The sequence below is a fragment of the Rhinatrema bivittatum genome, chromosome 5 (genome assembly GCF_901001135.1).
Source record: "Rhinatrema bivittatum chromosome 5, aRhiBiv1.1, whole genome shotgun sequence".
NCBI lineage: Eukaryota > Metazoa > Chordata > Amphibia > Gymnophiona > Rhinatrematidae > Rhinatrema > Rhinatrema bivittatum.
The window spans coordinates 349,847,742-349,864,376 of NC_042619.1; the positions used below are offsets into that span (position 1 = coordinate 349,847,742).

The 16,635-nt window shown below is 43.1% G+C and overlaps 1 protein-coding gene across 6 annotated transcripts in view; it reads left to right on the forward strand.

Moving 5' to 3' along the window:
* The window catches only part of GPM6B (glycoprotein M6B), a 220,040-nt gene that overhangs the window by 150,754 nt on the left and 52,651 nt on the right, over positions 1-16,635 (forward strand). Inside the window, exon 1 of one of the 6 annotated variants that reach the window (XM_029604560.1) lies at positions 6,237-6,336. The exons of the other annotated variants lie outside the window; for them this stretch is intronic. Within the exon in view, the coding sequence (XP_029460420.1) occupies positions 6,249-6,336 (88 nt within the window). The 5' untranslated portion in view covers positions 6,237-6,248. Of the gene's footprint in view, positions 1-6,236; positions 6,337-16,635 lie in introns of those variants that run through there. 6 annotated transcript variants of the gene reach the window in all.

Below are 16,635 nucleotides of genomic sequence, written 5' to 3' on the forward strand. Positions count from 1 at the left end.
CTAAGCATCCCACCCTCAGGGTGAATATACATGGAGAAGACCTCCGAATGCCACTGGCCAATAAGCTGAATAGCAGCTTCCAAGAACCAGCCCTAATTAGCACTGGAGGTAGCACCGATCTGGAAAGAATGGTCTTAGACCTCCACATTCCACCCTAAACCAATAATAGCCTGCTTGAAAACCACTTGTAAACTGACACCAAGGAGAACCAAAAATTGCCTACCTCCAGTAGAGCAAATCTATTCATTTGTCCACAAGCTGTCAACTGGGCAAGCCACTCTATCCCCCAATCTATGTAAAATGACTAGTTGTCCTCTACCTTTTCGATCAGCCTTAGACTTGTGTATCCGCAATATAATCTAATCCCTTGACACCTTAACATTCTCTTTCTAATAACTCTGATAACCTAGGTTTAACTGCAGAAGTTGCTACCAACTCGCTCATCCAAAAGGCCCCAAAAAAACACAAGGACAAAAGCTACGCTAAAGAAGACAGCCTCAAACTGAGACCAGCACACATTTGGCAAAAGAAACCTAAATATTCATGGATATTGTATATCCCTCGTCTCTCCAACCATCCTCTCTTAAACCCCTAACATGCATCTGACCAGAAAATTAATGGCTGGATTCCCGAAACCAGCACCACCTAGGCAAAAGAAAACTTGGCCACTTGTGAACTTAGTTGTTAACGAATATCTGGACATTTTTGGCATATATTATATATTGCATCATAGATCAGTCAGACACTGAATCACCACTCCTCCAGCCTTGTTCCTGCAGGAAATTCGATTTACCAATGCTGTCCTTCACGTAAGCTGACCAGGTCGTTGGTGATACAGATGCCCGCCACAGGTATTCCGACTCTGGTACTCCTAATTCATTGGCCTGGGGGGGGGGCGCTAATCTTCACAACATATCCCACTTGGAACGAGAGTGCATTGGCAGTTGTGTTCTCGACTCATGGTACACGTTTTGCTCTTGCTGTAATGTTCCAACTTAAGCATAGAAACACAAACTCCTGCAAGAAGGCTGACACTCCTTTTGGTATTTAGTGGATTGACTGTTAACCTCGATCACTGGCATATTATTGCGCCAAAACATAATTTTTGTAAGCCCCTATGATGATGTCCCTATTAGAGATGTGCTTTGGGTTAAGATTTAGTCTCTGGCTTTGTTTCGGGGGCCCCACCCCCCCCTGCGGGAATCTTGTTTTTCCCGCAGTTCAGGATTTTTTTCGGGGGCCCCGATTTTTGGGTTAGTGCGCGCTAACTCCCGATAATGCTTACTAACGTGGCAGAGTTCAATCATTTTTCAGTTCTCCCAAACCATTCCGAATTAGGCAGTTTTGTTGAAATTGCCTAATTCAGGAAAAAAGATTGCACATCCCTAGTCCCTATACCCCATACTGTGAAGAGTTGTAATAATTCCATGAGAGCCATCAAAGATGATGACCCATATACTACCTTGGACCTGTCTACTCAGCTCAATCTGGCCTCACCAAATCCTCTGACAATGAAGAGGAAGACTAGGATAATGAGATTGAGAAGGAATGCCTTGCCTTGTATCTCTTCCATTGCCCCCACCCTGCCTTTATCAATGCTTGAACTTCCCAACTTATCCAATGGAGGCAGAAGAACAGTGGATCCATTTCTGACTGCCTGGTCTGCCACTCCAGCATGATCTGTCTCTGTTGTCACCAGACATACTCCCTCTGATTCTTGATGGGATGTCCAGGCAATTCTTCAAGATTCTGATCCACTGAAACAGAAGAAATTCTGCTCTTCCAGCTCCCCCACCCACTAAATCACCCGGTGCAATTGCCCCCTTATTCTCAGGTACCCTGCAAAACCCTTTCTACTATCCCAGCCATCCCTAGACCTGCCAAATCCTCTTAACCCCTACCCCTCTCCCTCACAGGAATATCACTCTCCCATCCCATTTCTCTTACCCTGATCACACCAGCCATTGCCCATAGTTATCCCACCCAGGCATCTCCCAGAACATGCTGCCAAATCCACCCCTAGTAGCCAGGTCCCCTCCAGCACCTCCTAGCCCCCCGCTCATTGCAACCAAAATCTGGGAAACCACTTCTATCCTCAATGAGATTGAAATATGCTCCCCAGGACTCTGTCAAGTTAAACCTCAACTGGCTGCCTTCTCCTGTTGGAAGAGCATTCATATCACCCTATCTAGTGGCAACCACCTCTGCACCATTAGCATTCCTTGAGGACTGAGGCTGTCCTATTGCTGCTGAAGTAATGGATCCTGACCCTTGCTCTTGGAGCCACCTTTCCTCCCCCCCCCCCCCCCCCAAAATATATGCTTGGGAACATCTCCCCGATTAGCCCTCTCTGATGTGAGATTTACATCACTGCTCATCACATCCTTTGGAGCATCATTTCCCCTGTCTCGCATGCAGCTGACCTCCCCCCTATCTATACAACTCAAAGCTCAGGGCAGTCAGCAACTTACATCCCTGCTGCATGTTGTCGCCTTCCTGTTGACATGCTTCAAGCTCACTACTTCCTTCCACTGATGCCATACTTGCCCAGGAAGAAGAAACTGTCCTTCTCCCCCCCCCCCCCCCACCACATATACACACATCCCTGCCAGCAGAGGACCCCTGAGACCTGCGCCCCATCCACCCAGACTGTGACTGGCCTCTTCTCCAGTGCTTTTCCTCACCTGATCCTCCACATTCCCTGAGCAGCTGGACATGCTGGGGGTAGAAAAGTCACTGCCTTCTGCAGCCGCCGCAGCAAACACACTGCTCCCTTGGTCACCGGTTGGCCTCTGATCTGCTTCGCTCATCTCCGCAGGTGCATCTGCTCCCAAGGGCCATTTCTTAGCTGCCCTGCTACAAGAGTTTTCTATAAGAGTACAATCAGGCTGGACGGAGGAAAGAACAGGTTGCAGGTAGAAAAAAAGAGGAGACTGCAGGGAAAGGACAGGACCCCACTTTAAAAGGAGGGAATACGCTCCACTCATGAGTGCAGCCTCGCGAGTACTGACCAATCAGGGAGCTGCGCAGGCCCCATCTTGGCTCAAAATTCGCTGCTGCACCCACAAAGACCCAAGGGAAAATCTTAGGTGCAGGGGAGGGAGAAAGGGGAGCAGAAGAAGGACGTGTAAGATCACCAACCCCTCCACTCGCTCACCTTCAAACCCCCCCCCCCCCCCCACTGCAAGGAAAAATGGGGGTCATAAGGAGACGTCAAAAAGCCACCATGTTCATGACGGCAGGCTGGGACCTTGCCCGGAAGCCTTTCTCGTATTTTACTTTTGAGATAGATAATTTCCAGATTAAATGGGTATCCCCATCAATTGGGCATAAATCGGAAGCAATGCCAACAGACAAAGTTGATTTCTAATAAAACATAATTAAACAGAAATGTTCTGTGCTCTGTGTTTTCATGCTGAGAATTTTTAGAGTACTTGAACATTACAATCTGTAACCAGTATGATCTTACAATGTACTGCATGAATGAGTCACTCAAGTAAGAGAGTCTATTGCTACTGCTTCTGATTAGTGTTTATTACATACCATCTTTCTTCCAAACAAGATCCTCTCCTTTTTTTTTTTTTTTATTTAAAATGTACAAATAATATTCATGGTCTCTGGAGGAGGGAGCTGATTAATTTTAAATATTTACTGCTACTATAATATGAAATTATTAGTGGTTTTTTATTTATTTTTAATTTGCATTTTTGTTGTGTTAATTTTGTAAAATTTTTTTTTTCTTTTTTTGTTCCTTGCCTTGGACCATCATTGAAAAGGTGAGCGATAGATAAATACTAGCCATTGCAGAGCAGGGAAACGTCTAGATATATATATATTCCCCTCCCCCCTCCCATCAAGGGAGCGGATTCATGATGCACCTGCTGCTCAGGACACTCGTTGAAGATTGGGTTTTAGAGGGTGAAGGAACACCTCCCAACTCAGCTGCAAACGCAGTCCTGTGGCGCCATGGGTCATAGTTTTGGCAGATTCCAGTAAAGCTGGAAACCCGAAGGATCAAGAGAAATAAAAACCTCCACAAACTTGTAAATTACTTGGTCACCCGAGGGATGGATCTCCTGGCAGAAAACTCTTGGCACTTGACCTATGGCTCTTCTATCCCTTCTTCACACTTATGAAGTGATCTCTTAGCTTACGTTTTTCAGCAGCTATTGCGTAAACCGAGGTGGAGAGTAACTTTGCTCGAGGTCGGTCAGTCATAGAGGGCTGAACTACTTCGTAGGTTTGGCCTGGTGTGCACTGACCACCAAGCCACGCGTTTTCTCACTTAGCAGTCATGTGGTCCATATTCAGGCACAGTCCGGATAGCAGATAAACTTATCCAGCTGTCTTAGTTAGCCGGCCTACTTTAGAATAGCTCTTTGTTTAACTTGCTAAGTCATCTGGCTAACTGAATATTGGAATTAGCTGGATAGGTGTCCAAACATTCACTTAGTTGACTTAGCTTCAGAGTTAGCCAGCTAAATGCTTTTGAATACGCACCTCCATATGACTAGGAGTTTAGAAACCAAAGCCATAATCATTTAAATGGTAGTGTTTTTGGCTTGCTTAATTTTTTTTTTTTGTGTGTGTGTTTCACTATGCCCTCAGAAAAATTGTAACCCTTCAGAATCCTAGCACTTCATGTAATCGTAGCACGCAGACAGCCGTTTCCAAGGAAGGAAGACCCTTCACGCCATGACGGTTTCTGAATGTGAGAAGAAGTGAGATTGTTAACCAGTGGCACGTGTCCAAAGCCACAAAGAGACGTGCCAAAAAAATACTGGGATTGGAACCAAAGATTTCTTGATTTTATGTTGTGCTTGTATGAGTAGCTTATTAAATGATTCTTATAGTACAGCCTGTAGCAGGGGGACACATCTCAGACCCCCAGAGTGCCTTGAGCCGTTTTGATTTTCAAGATATCCACAGAGATGTGTTTGCGTGCATTGCTTCCATGACGTGTAAATGCATTTCATGCGTACTCGTTGTGCGTGTCCTAAAAGTCCAGACTGGTGTGTGGCACCTGATTGGGGGATCAGCAATCAGAGTTGCTGACATCCCCAACCCCCTGTGTTTGAGAGACTTGCAGTGGTTTCTTTGTGCAAAACATGCAGAGCAGCCAGACTAGAGCAGGGCTTTTATGCAACTCTAGTCCTCGAGTTCTGCACACCAGTTGTGGTTTTTCAGGATATCATCAACAAATATGAATGAAATGCATTTGCATTACATTGGAGGCAGTGCCCGCAAATGCTTCTCATGAATATTCATTGTGAGTTTCCTGAGGAAAAAAAAAAAAAGACGGACTTGTGGCACTCAAGAACCCGAGTTAACGAGCCCTACCCCTAGATCAGTGTTTCCTAAACCTGTTATGGTGATCTTGTATCCAATCGGTTATTCAAAATACTCATAATAAATATGTAGGAGAGATTTGATGCTTTGGAGATGCACTATATGCACATTTATTTCATGCATTATTGCAAATCTCCTGAAAGCCTGACTAGTTACGAGGTCACCAGGCCATGTTTGGAAGCAGCTGATGTAGATTTAGACTTAAGTCTTTTTGGAGATCACGTTCAGTACTAGTTGTGCTTTTTAAGAACTTTAAAATTGATTTTTTTTTTAAATTTAAGATGGACCTGGGTGGGTAGGGAACAGCTGTAAGTTTTCTTATTTCTTACGCAGCAGAGTTTACTGTCACTTGACTGACCAGCACTTACTTTTTTTTTTTTTTTTTGCTGTGTTCGAAAATTATTGAAAATCGGTGCGACAGGAAGGAAAACGTTGTTGTGAGAAACCAGATTCTTGTTTAAATACTAAAAGAAAATTGCTAAAAGGTTTGCATGTTGAAAGGCCCGCCGCGTTACTGCAGAAAAAGGCTGAAAAACACTTTTTTTTTTTTTCATTGCATTTGTTCAAATAAAATCTCTGTAAAAAGGAGCCTTAGATTCTGGTATCCATGGGTGGTGGTAATCCATAGCAAACACAGGAGAAAAGTCTCTCTCTTGTCTTGTTGCTTTCCTCCTCTCAGTTGGTACAGACTTGGGGGGACTTGTAGGATGGGGAAGGCAGCGTAACCTGTTTAAATGATTTGAATTTTGGCATTTTTCTTTTGTTCTGGACTCTCCAGTTCAAAAATAAATAAATGAGTAAAAACAAAGCACTGAATAAAAAAAAATAAAATAAAATAATGTACGCTGGAGACACTGACGTTTTACCACCTAAAATTGGCAGTGATCACCAGACCAGAAATGGAAATTGGCAGGTACCACTGGATGTACGGGAGTTCAAGGCCACGCCGGTATCTGCATGTGCCGAAAAAGAGAGGCAGTACGAGAGGTAAATAACTGCCGGGGGGGGGGGGGGGGTAAGAAGGGAAGGAGCCTGAACCGCAAGTTATAAGAATGTGGCTGCTCACAGTTGCTAAATTTTGATTTGAAGGAGGGGGTGGGAGTTGTGCAATTTAAAAAGTAGTCTTTTTTTTTTTTTTTTTTTCTCTAATTAATTGTGAGTCACATAATGACAGATGGTTGCTTGCGCTGAGCTTTAAATTTGAACAGTTGGGCTGTGTTGGTTCTCTTCAGCAAGATTTAAAAGTACAAACAAGTACATTTAAAAAAAAAAAATAATTCTGGACAACTGAAAAATAGCTTGCGCCATTCAGTTTTTTGGGTTTTTTTTGTTGGGTTTTTTTTTTTTTTTTTTAATGGTGATCGGGGTGGTGGGGAATAGATGGTAGTCTGCTCATCTTATTTTTTTTTTTTTTTTATGCATGGGAAAGGGAAGAAGTATCAGATTACCCAAGTAGATTGCTCTTGTCCAGCTGTGTTGCACAGATGTGCTGGAAAGTTTGGGACTCCAAACCCTGTAAACCATTGAAACGTTCGCTCCGTTGTGATTAATAGTTATTAGAGGTCAATTGTTTTAGGGCTTTTAATGAATGAACATTTTTAAAAAAGCTACAAGCATGCTAATTTCCTCAGGCTATGAAATGGGCATTTTTTGAGAATTTAAGGCCTTGTGTTTCAGCTGTTGATTGATTGCTAACTCTAATTGTTCTTCCCCGGGTGTGGGATACCTGGAGATCCATGTTGAGTAGACCATGAGCAGAAAATTATCCGGGGAAAAAGTTAGCTGGAAAACCTTAGCTGGATATTCAGCAGAATAGCTTAGAAATCACATTGCAGTGTGGGATGATGGGTACAAATGAATAAACCTGATCACCTAATGATGATCCGTCAGGGGCGGGAATAATATTTTCATTCTAGGTCTGTTTTTAACGACGTTTCCTGTTCCTGTGCTTTTTCTGCCGGATTCACTGTAATGTTTGAGAACTTTTACACTTCTCACATGGTATTTGGTCATGAAGCCTATGACTTCAGCAGGTTTGTTTTAGTCCACGAGTGAGGAAATATTTTGAGCTGTGGCCTATCTGTGCAATTCATTAGGGCCCCACTGAGTTGGGTTACATCATGATAGATATATATATATATATATATATATATATATATTATAAGGATAACTTTCAAACAATTCTGTGCAGCCGCAAGTATGCATGTATGTGGCTGCGTGGAGATCTATTTTATAAGCCTTGTGTATCATAAAATACGCATAAATATGTCCGTCCGTCCCCAACACCCACGTGCTTGCACGCAAATCTGTGTGGTGCATTGAAGGCACGTGCTTTTTCCTATTGGTTTTAAACGTGTGTACATTCCTCGTGAAACCTGATTTATGTGCATAACTGAAATTGCCAGTTTCCCAATTCTTTCACCAGTTTGCCCAGTCCTCCTCCAGGCCATCACAACTCTCCTGGTTCTTCAGCTTGAGCTCCCCACCCAGCCGATAGTTCACCATAAACAAGTCTAATATAAATCACACAAGACAATTAGGTGTCCAGTTACGTGAGCAGGCTGCCAAATGCACATGCGTACGGCTCTTTTAAATTAGCAACGTATGCACAAACTGTTGGCCCTACCCTGGTATTACCCCTAAGCCGCCCCGTTTTTTGTCACGCACGTATCCGAGTTAAGCCACCAGGCCGGCTCCTAACCCTGTGACTCAAAGCTTCCATCTTGTTTCTCTTGAAGTTGAGGAGTAAGCACGTGCAAGCATGGCCATGGAGACAGACAGTGTCAGAGAGGCAGACAGACGGGGGCCACGCACCATGGACAAATGTAGTGGGTGGAAGTTCAGTTCCTAGCTAAAATGAAACTTGACAACAGCCAAGATCCCCTCCCGGGCCGGTGGCAGGCTCCTCCCAGGTTTTGAAATAACCCAGCAACTCCTCCCATGTCCTGGCCTACTGCAGTGAAAGTGACTCTCTTCTCCTGGACTTGCTGAAGGAGATATGTGTGGCTAATCGGCTGCATGTTTATGATGACATCACTGTGCTTCCTCCCGCCGAGCCTGGACAACATAAGCCATATTTTTTCCTTCCTTGAATAGCCAGGCTTTCAGGATCATTTAAGCTCTCCCCTTCCAGGGGGGCTACCCCCTCCTCATCTGAGCACCCCCTGTCAATCCGTCTCTCCACCCCTCCTGATGCAAGGTTCTGTGTTTCTATTGAAATGAGTTGTTTTTTTTTAGGAAGGATCTCTGTAGACGTCACAGTAGTAATTCCGTATGATGAAAACGTGCTTCAGGCTGGTAACTCAGTATGTGAAGGTATCTCCTCCCTAACTTGTAAAGAGGAGTGTAATTTACTAATTCCCAACGGAGGAGTAAAAACCTAACTGATGCCAGCGTCACTTGTAGTTAATATTCAGTGTAAACATAATATTCTATAATATGTGTTATGACCAGGCAGCAATGCATGTTTTGTTATCCTGGTGAATGTTTTAAAATTGTTCTCCACATAGAGCCATGAATAAATACAGCAGAACACGAATGTATAAATTAATGATTGCGCAATCAATTGATGAGTTTGATATCCAGGCATTCAGTTCAAGACATCTATCAGAATTCAAGGACCCTGAACTGTTAGAGCCCACAGCTTAAAGAATTATGCCAGTTGGGAAAGTTTGGATTTAAACTTTTTTTTTTTTAAATTTTTACCAAGCTATGACTTGGTGGAGAGCGATCGGGTTTCTGCTGATGGAGATGGCTCACTAAAAATAATAGCTGGACCAGCACAAGTTAGTTTTGTTTTATCTGGTGAAAATAATTGCATATGAATTTAAATTCTCACAAGTGAATTAAAAAAAAAAAATATATGCCTATAAAAATTAGCCTATGCATGTGGTAGTATCCTCTGCTTGCAAATTCTGTATTTCATAAAAATAGAAAATAAGTATATATATATATATATATATATATATTTTTCAATACATTGCATGTACATGTGTGCTCAGGGGGTAAAGATATGTATATTTTATAAAACATGTATATATCATATGCGCAGGTTATAAAATACTGTGGTAAAACTGTGTGTGACCTATATACATGCGTATATCCTACCACATTAAATCAAGACACGTTATATATAGATGAAGATTGAGTGTACCTTCATACGATGCAAACCATCTTAGGCTCTGCTATCGTGTCTGTGAGCCTCAATCTGGCTTCTAATCATTAGGTACCTCAATGTGGTGGTTGAATTGTGTTAATGTCCACGGGTTTGCGTGCTCTTCAAACCTTATAACTTGAAATATTGTGCCAAAACACTGGCCTTAAACGCCACTTATCTCGTGTTTGCTCAGGTGGTCTGTCTTGTGCCGCCGACACCGGGGGTGTTTCGGAGCAAAGCTCCTTCTTCAAGGGCAGTACTTTGTCAAGAGAGAGACTGCTTAGACACTGTGGTACTTTGCTAAAGCGGCTGTTTCAGTTCTGTGGACTTGGCGTTAGCAGTGCTGTCAGTAATGCTCCGTGTATTTTTGACGGCTGTTCTGAGCGGCTCCTTTTACTGCCCTTGAAGAAGGAGCTTTGCTCCGAAACACCCCCGGTGTCGGCGGCACAAGACAGACCACCTGAGCAAACACGAGATAAGTGGCGTTTAAGGCCAGTGTTTTGGCACAATATTTCAAGTTATAAGGTTTGAAGAGCACGCAAACCTGTGGACATTAATATAATTCAACCACCACATTGAGGTACCTAATGATTAGAAGCCAGATTGAGGCTCATAGACACGATAGCAGAACCTAGATGGTTTGCATCGTATGAAGGTACACTCAATCTTCATCTATATATAACGTGTCTTGATTTAATGTATTCAGTTTCATGTTATAAGATACTGGGTTTAATATTTCTGTATATCCTACCACAAGCATGTTTGAAAGTGTGTAATTTTGGTCGCCGCATCTCAAAAAGATAGCTGCACTGGAGAAGGGATAGAGAAGGGCTACCAAAATGATAAAGGGGATGGAACAGCTCCCCTATGAGGAAAGACTAAAGAGGTTAGGACTTTTCAGCTTGGAGAAGAGACGACTGAGGGGGGATATGATAGAGGTCTAAGATCATGAGAGGTCTAGAACGAGTAGATGTGAATTATTTACACTTTCAGATAAGAACATAACATAAGAACATGCCATACTGGGTCAGACCAAGGGTCCATCAAGCCCAGCATCCTGTTTCCAACAGTGGCCAATCCAGGCCATAAGAACCTGGCAAGTACCCAAAAACTAAGTCTATTCCATGTTACTGTTGCTAGTAATAGCAGTGGCTATTCCCTAAGTAAACTTGATTAATAGCAGGTAATGGACTTCTCCTCCAAGAACTTATCCAATCCTTTTTTAAACACAGCTATACTAACTGCACTAACCACATCCTCTGGCAACAAATTCCAGAGTTTAATTGTGCGTTGAGTGAAAAAGAATTTTCTCCGATTAGTTTTAAATGTGCCCCATGCTAACTTCATGGAGTGCCCCCTAGTCTTTCTATTATCCGAAAGAGTAAATAACCGATTCACATCTACCCATTCTAGACCTCGGGGGGCACTCCATGAAGTTAGCAAATAGCACATTTAAAAGAAATCAGAGAAAATTCTTTTTCGCTTAAGCCCAAATTAAAAAAACCCGGGGGATACGTACGTGGCCAGGCCACGTGAGCGCTGAGTGCATTTTAAAAATGGCTTGCCTACACGTGTATCCCCAGTATGCGCAAAAGTGCCTGGCTCCTTGAAAGGGGTGGGCTGGGAGCAGGATCTAGGCGGGTCAGAGGCAGACTGGGAAAGCAGCCATTAGGCCCTGTCCTGGGGAAGTGCACACTGGCAGCTGGCCAACGCGCGGAGCTTCATCTAATCAGATGAAGTAAGTTCCAAAAGTAAAAAAAAAGAAATAGGAAAAGGGAGGCAGAGTAGAACGTGGGGTAGGGAAGTTCCCTCCCAGTCCTTAATTGGAGTGGACTGGGAGGGAACTGGGAAAAGGCTTGAATGTGTCACAGTGCGTGCTTTGCAAAATTACCCCCCCCCCCCCCCCCCCCAGCGCATGCTGATACAATATCAGGCAGCATATTTTATAATGGATGTGCATGAGCAGGTTTTAAACATCTACCCCTTAATGCACAATTAAACTCTGGAATTTGTTGCCAGAGGATGTGGTTAGTGCAGTTAGTGTAGCTGGGTTTAAAAAAGGTTTGGATAAGTTCTCGGAAGAGAAGTCCATTACCTGCTATTAATCAAGTTGACTTAGGGAATAGCCACTGCTATTAATTGCATCAGTAGCATGGGATCTTCTTGGTGTTTGGGTAATTGCCAGGTTCTTATGGCCTGGATTGGCCACTGTTGGAAACAGGATGCTGGGCTTGATGTTCTACCCCAGTATGGCATGTTCTTATGTTCTTAAGTTATCCTCTAATTGTTTAAAGCAAATTATTAAATGGGAAGTTTGAACAGTTTATTTGAAAGTTGTTTGTTTTTTTTTAATATACCGCATCCTACAAACAGATTGCTTGGGGTGGTTCACAAAGTTACATTCACTTTAAAACATTTTCAAACTAATTAACATAAAATGACAATTGTACAAAGCAAAAAAAATCAATAAATTGTGAGAATCACTCAATTGAACACCATTAGGTGAAAACTTTCAGTTCTGAATCTCTATTTTAATATCCCTTGATTTCTGTTAGAAGTCTTCAGCTAAATGTCTGGGGATCAAACTCCAATTCCTGAGTTGCTGAACTTCCTACGTTTTTAGAAATTCAGTTGCCCTCCACCTCCCCAGCTTTAACTTGTGTTGTGTATTGTTAGGTGGAATGAGCTCCTCTCATATTTGAGGACAAGAAGTGATGTGCTTGAGTGGATAGGGACAGCAGAAGTGCTCTTGGACAGCTACTATTACTTCTGTAGTGCTACTAGGCATATGCAGAGCTGTAAACATATGTAAGAAACAGTCAGTGGCGCTTACAGTCTACCACTAGGAAGGCTGATAATTTTTTTTTTACTTAATGTATGTTCTACCGAGTTACAGCTACTGCTATGTGCGAACGATTTTGCACTCCTGGTCAAATTATATGTTTCGATTAATCTCTAAGTGAACAGAAGCTGACACAACATTTACAAGGTAGAAAAGTTAAACACAACACCTTTCTCCAATTTTTAATGAAAAAAAAAAACTATTTATCCATTTTAACAGATCGAAAATAATAAAATAGTGAATACGGCAGGTATAAAAGTTTGGATACCCAGCTGATTCATTACTACTTTAAAACTTTTTTTTTTTTAATAAGGCTCAAAAAATGGACACTGTAGGCCTTCAGTTAACCTGTGAAGACAATTCCATGGTTGGCTAGATACTCTAACCTTTCAGCTTGTGCTTGTTGAAAGTAGACAGGACAACAATCATGGATTCCTCTAAAGCAGCAGCTGTCTGGGTATTTGGAAATTAAGATATTTCACTCTTACAAAGCAGAGTCTCTAAAAAAAATAAAATAAAATCTCTAAATGTTTCCAGCTAACAGTTTCAACTTTCAGAAAGAATGGAAATTACATGGAACTCTTAAAGTTAAGGCAAGATTTAGAAGATCAAGAAAAATCTCTGATAGAACTGCCAAAAGTGAGATCATTGTAAACAATCTGCTGAAAAGTTTAACTGGCCCTGGAGTAATTGTGCAGAAGTCTACCATACAGTGGTGCCTTGTGCAACAACGATCTGCATGGGAGAGTTATCGGAAGGAAACCTTTGTACCATGTAAAGGTTTCATCAGAAGGGGCAACTTTGAGGTGAAGGTGGGTGAGGGTCCTCCCATGTAGAGTTTGCCTCATCCCAGTTGCTTCCCCCACCCCAGTGTGGCTATGCCAGTTTGATTGGAGGGATAGGCACTTTGGTGGTTTGACCACCCTGAAATTTATTTTTAAAATTTATAACATGCTATAGGGAAAAGTTCCAAGTTGGTAACAATAGAACAATCATAAAATACTTAATTTACAAACTAAGATAATAAGGTTAGCAGGACAGTGCAATTTGTCTGCATACCGCTGATGGTTAATGCTACAAGTAAAATCATTCTACTATCATGTATAATATTTAACTACCTGATTGACTGGCTCAATTCCATTTCCTATATCCCAAATTGAAAAGCTAGTTGAAACAAGTGTGTTTAGAGTAGCTTTCTAAACATCTTGGTACAAACATAGAAATGACGGCAGAAGAGCACCAAATGATCTACCCAGTCTGCCCAGCAAGATTATGCCAGTATCTGCTGCACTGTGCAGGTTACCACCATGCTTATCAGTTTACTAGACTGTAAAAGTCAGGGACCTCTGATGCCGTTTGAATCCAGTTTCCCTTAACTGTTGCCATGAAAGCAGACAGCAGTGTTGGAGTTGCATCAAAAGTATTGGACTTAAGTAATTAAGGGTAGTAAGCACCACATTAGCTAGTTACCCCCGTGTTTTTATTTCCCAAACTGTAAACATTGGGGCCCTTGTGGGTTGCTTCCCTTTTCACCCAAGTTGTCAAGTGCAGTTGTTTGGTTACATTATTCCACCAAATTGGTCCTGCCACAGAGAATACCTGCTCCCGAGTCTCAAGGAAGGAGCATTGAGCAAGCCCACCTGAGAGGTTCTCAGAACACATGGGGAGGGTTGTAGCCATAACATAATACTAATCTAGGGGGATTCAGTGCTTCCTTATATCTTATGGATAAGCATCATTATTTTATATTACACTTTCCATTCAACAAATGAACCCCCCTATCCCCAGGGAAGGTGGAGTGTAAAGAGCATGATACCATTTAAGTGAACTGCAGCAGAGAAAAAAACAGGACAATGCAGCTGTGTAACATGAGCCACCAGCCCAGGAAAAACAGAATGAGATTGAAAAGATTGCCAGACCCCCTTACTGTGAAGGTGCTTAAATAACTATTGAATAGATGAGTCAGAGACTCGGGTAGGGAATTTGCATGTCACAACCCCGTGAACTACTGTTGGTACCTTGCAGTGAAATATCACTTTAAATCATTCAGAACTATGACTGGAAAAGTCCTACATTGGAGAATTCTGAATGAGAGCAGGGTTTATGAGAGAAATGTACTTAAAAAAAACCCAGCAACAAACAAAACCAAAAAAACAGTCCTAGGAAGCAAACAGATTCTCACCCTGACTAATAAGTGGAATCAGACTCTTGGGTACCCAGTTCTCAGACAACAGAGAAAAAAAGCCAGGCAAGATGGAAGGGTGTGCACACATTCTCTCTTTCCATGATCCTGCCTGGGTTTTGGCCTTTTGGCTGAGAGAAGGTGACCCATCCAGGCTGGGTAAAAGTGAATGACTGGCCATGAGCTTAGCATAGTTAAAATCACTGAAAGCTGAGATTGTGGAGGGCCTGAATCACTGAATGCAAAACAAGCCATGTGTTTAGTGGTGCTGTAAACCCAAGCCAAGAAAAGCCCTCCTACCAAGGGAGAGGCACTGAAGGACAGCGACAAATCAGGAGGTGACCCTGAGTCCCTCTTGAGCAAGGGGACCCCAGCAGCAGATTGAGTGGTCCCCCAGGAGGGTGTGGACCCCAGCAGCAGATTGAGTGGTCCCCCGGGTGGAAGGGGACCCCAGCGGCAGATTGAGCGGTCCCCCAGGATAGTGTGCACCCCAGTAGCATTCCAGGAGGCAGAGTTGTGTCTCCCAGGAGGGTGTGATCTCTAGCGACAGAGTAGGAGGTGGAGTCAGGTCCCCAGGATGGCATGGACCCTTCAGCAGAGTGGAAGAGACACTGAGGAAATGACAGCAGTTTAGATACAACAGACCCCCCCCAGGTAACACTGCCCACCAGCCCAGTTGCATCTTTTCTCATGGGTGAGACTTGGAATAAGAGGGGGAGGATAATACTTGATTAAGTGGGAACACAAGAGATCCCTTCTATTCTATATGATATACTGTGGGCTCCAACAACCCTAAACTGCCAAATATTAAATGTTCTTGCTATCTTGTAGAACTGTATATAGTTGCCTGGCCTGAGACTACTAACCACGAGTTGACAAGTGTGCCGTTTGATATTCTATTAGCAATGTACATAGTCATGTAGAAATGTATATACTTATATAGTCTAATAAACCTGTATATATTTGTACATACTGCCAGCCTTGTTCACAGTCCCATTTGTTTTCCTGGGATGAAGGGAGGGAAATCCCACCCACTAACACCACCTTCTCCAGGTGGAGTCGCCAGGCGCCAAGAAGGTGAGGACCGATGGTGTCTGCCCTAAGGGGGGGGCTCCCACCAGGTTGGTACTGGACCCAGTAATGCCCCACGAGGTAAGGGGTCAACAGGGCGATACACAAGGAGCCAATGAACAGCATAGGAGTGTTGTGCTCCCTCTGTGTGCTCCTGCACATAAAACTTCTCATGCCAGTGCTGCTTGTCAGCTTCTGTTCACTTTGAGATTCACCGAAACAAGAGTTTGACCAGGGCTACCTAAACGTTTGCAAACGATTGTAGATTCAATATATGAAATTAATGTGTAAAGCAAATGCAAAATGAGATTTTCACAGCCAGGAAGAGCATATGTTGGCTGACGTTATGGACTGTATCTTGGTTGCCTGATATAGCACAAATGGCAGTAGAAACTGAGGTGTCGGTTAAGAAATGGATATAAAAAAAAAAAATGTAGGTTAACAAATCAAAAATGGAATAAATCACTGAATTAGGATGCAGCGTTCAAAATAAAAAGTGCACAAGGGTAGCCTATAAGGGTAATGCATGGGAAACATACCATAAACTACTACTTGGGCTACAGTCATTTCATTTATAAGATCTGGAAAAATCCCAGCTCTCCCCACATCCTCAAGCCAAAATCCAAACCCAAGAAAAAAAATGGCAGTTTATATGGCACCAACTCTCCTTTGGACACATAGGCAGTGCTCAGATAGTGATGGTTTTAATTATCGTGTCTTGCTGCAAAGAAAAAAAACCAAACTATAGTGACTCACAAAGGACAACAAGTAATGTGTTTTGTAGCACGTTACAAAAATGAGCTCAGATCGGGCTGGGGCCCTGGGGGCTGAGCCATGACCCCTGCATGCTGCTGTGCAGAAGTTCTGCTTTCCTAGCTTGACTTCTGCTCCTTGGGCTGGGGGGGGGGGGGGGGGGGCTACGAAGGCAGATTCCCAGTCTGCACAGTGGTGACGCTTGCTGGCCAGACCTGAGCATGCATACCAGGTTCCAGGGGGGGGGGGGGGGGGGTATCAGACGGGCAGAAAACCCCCAGG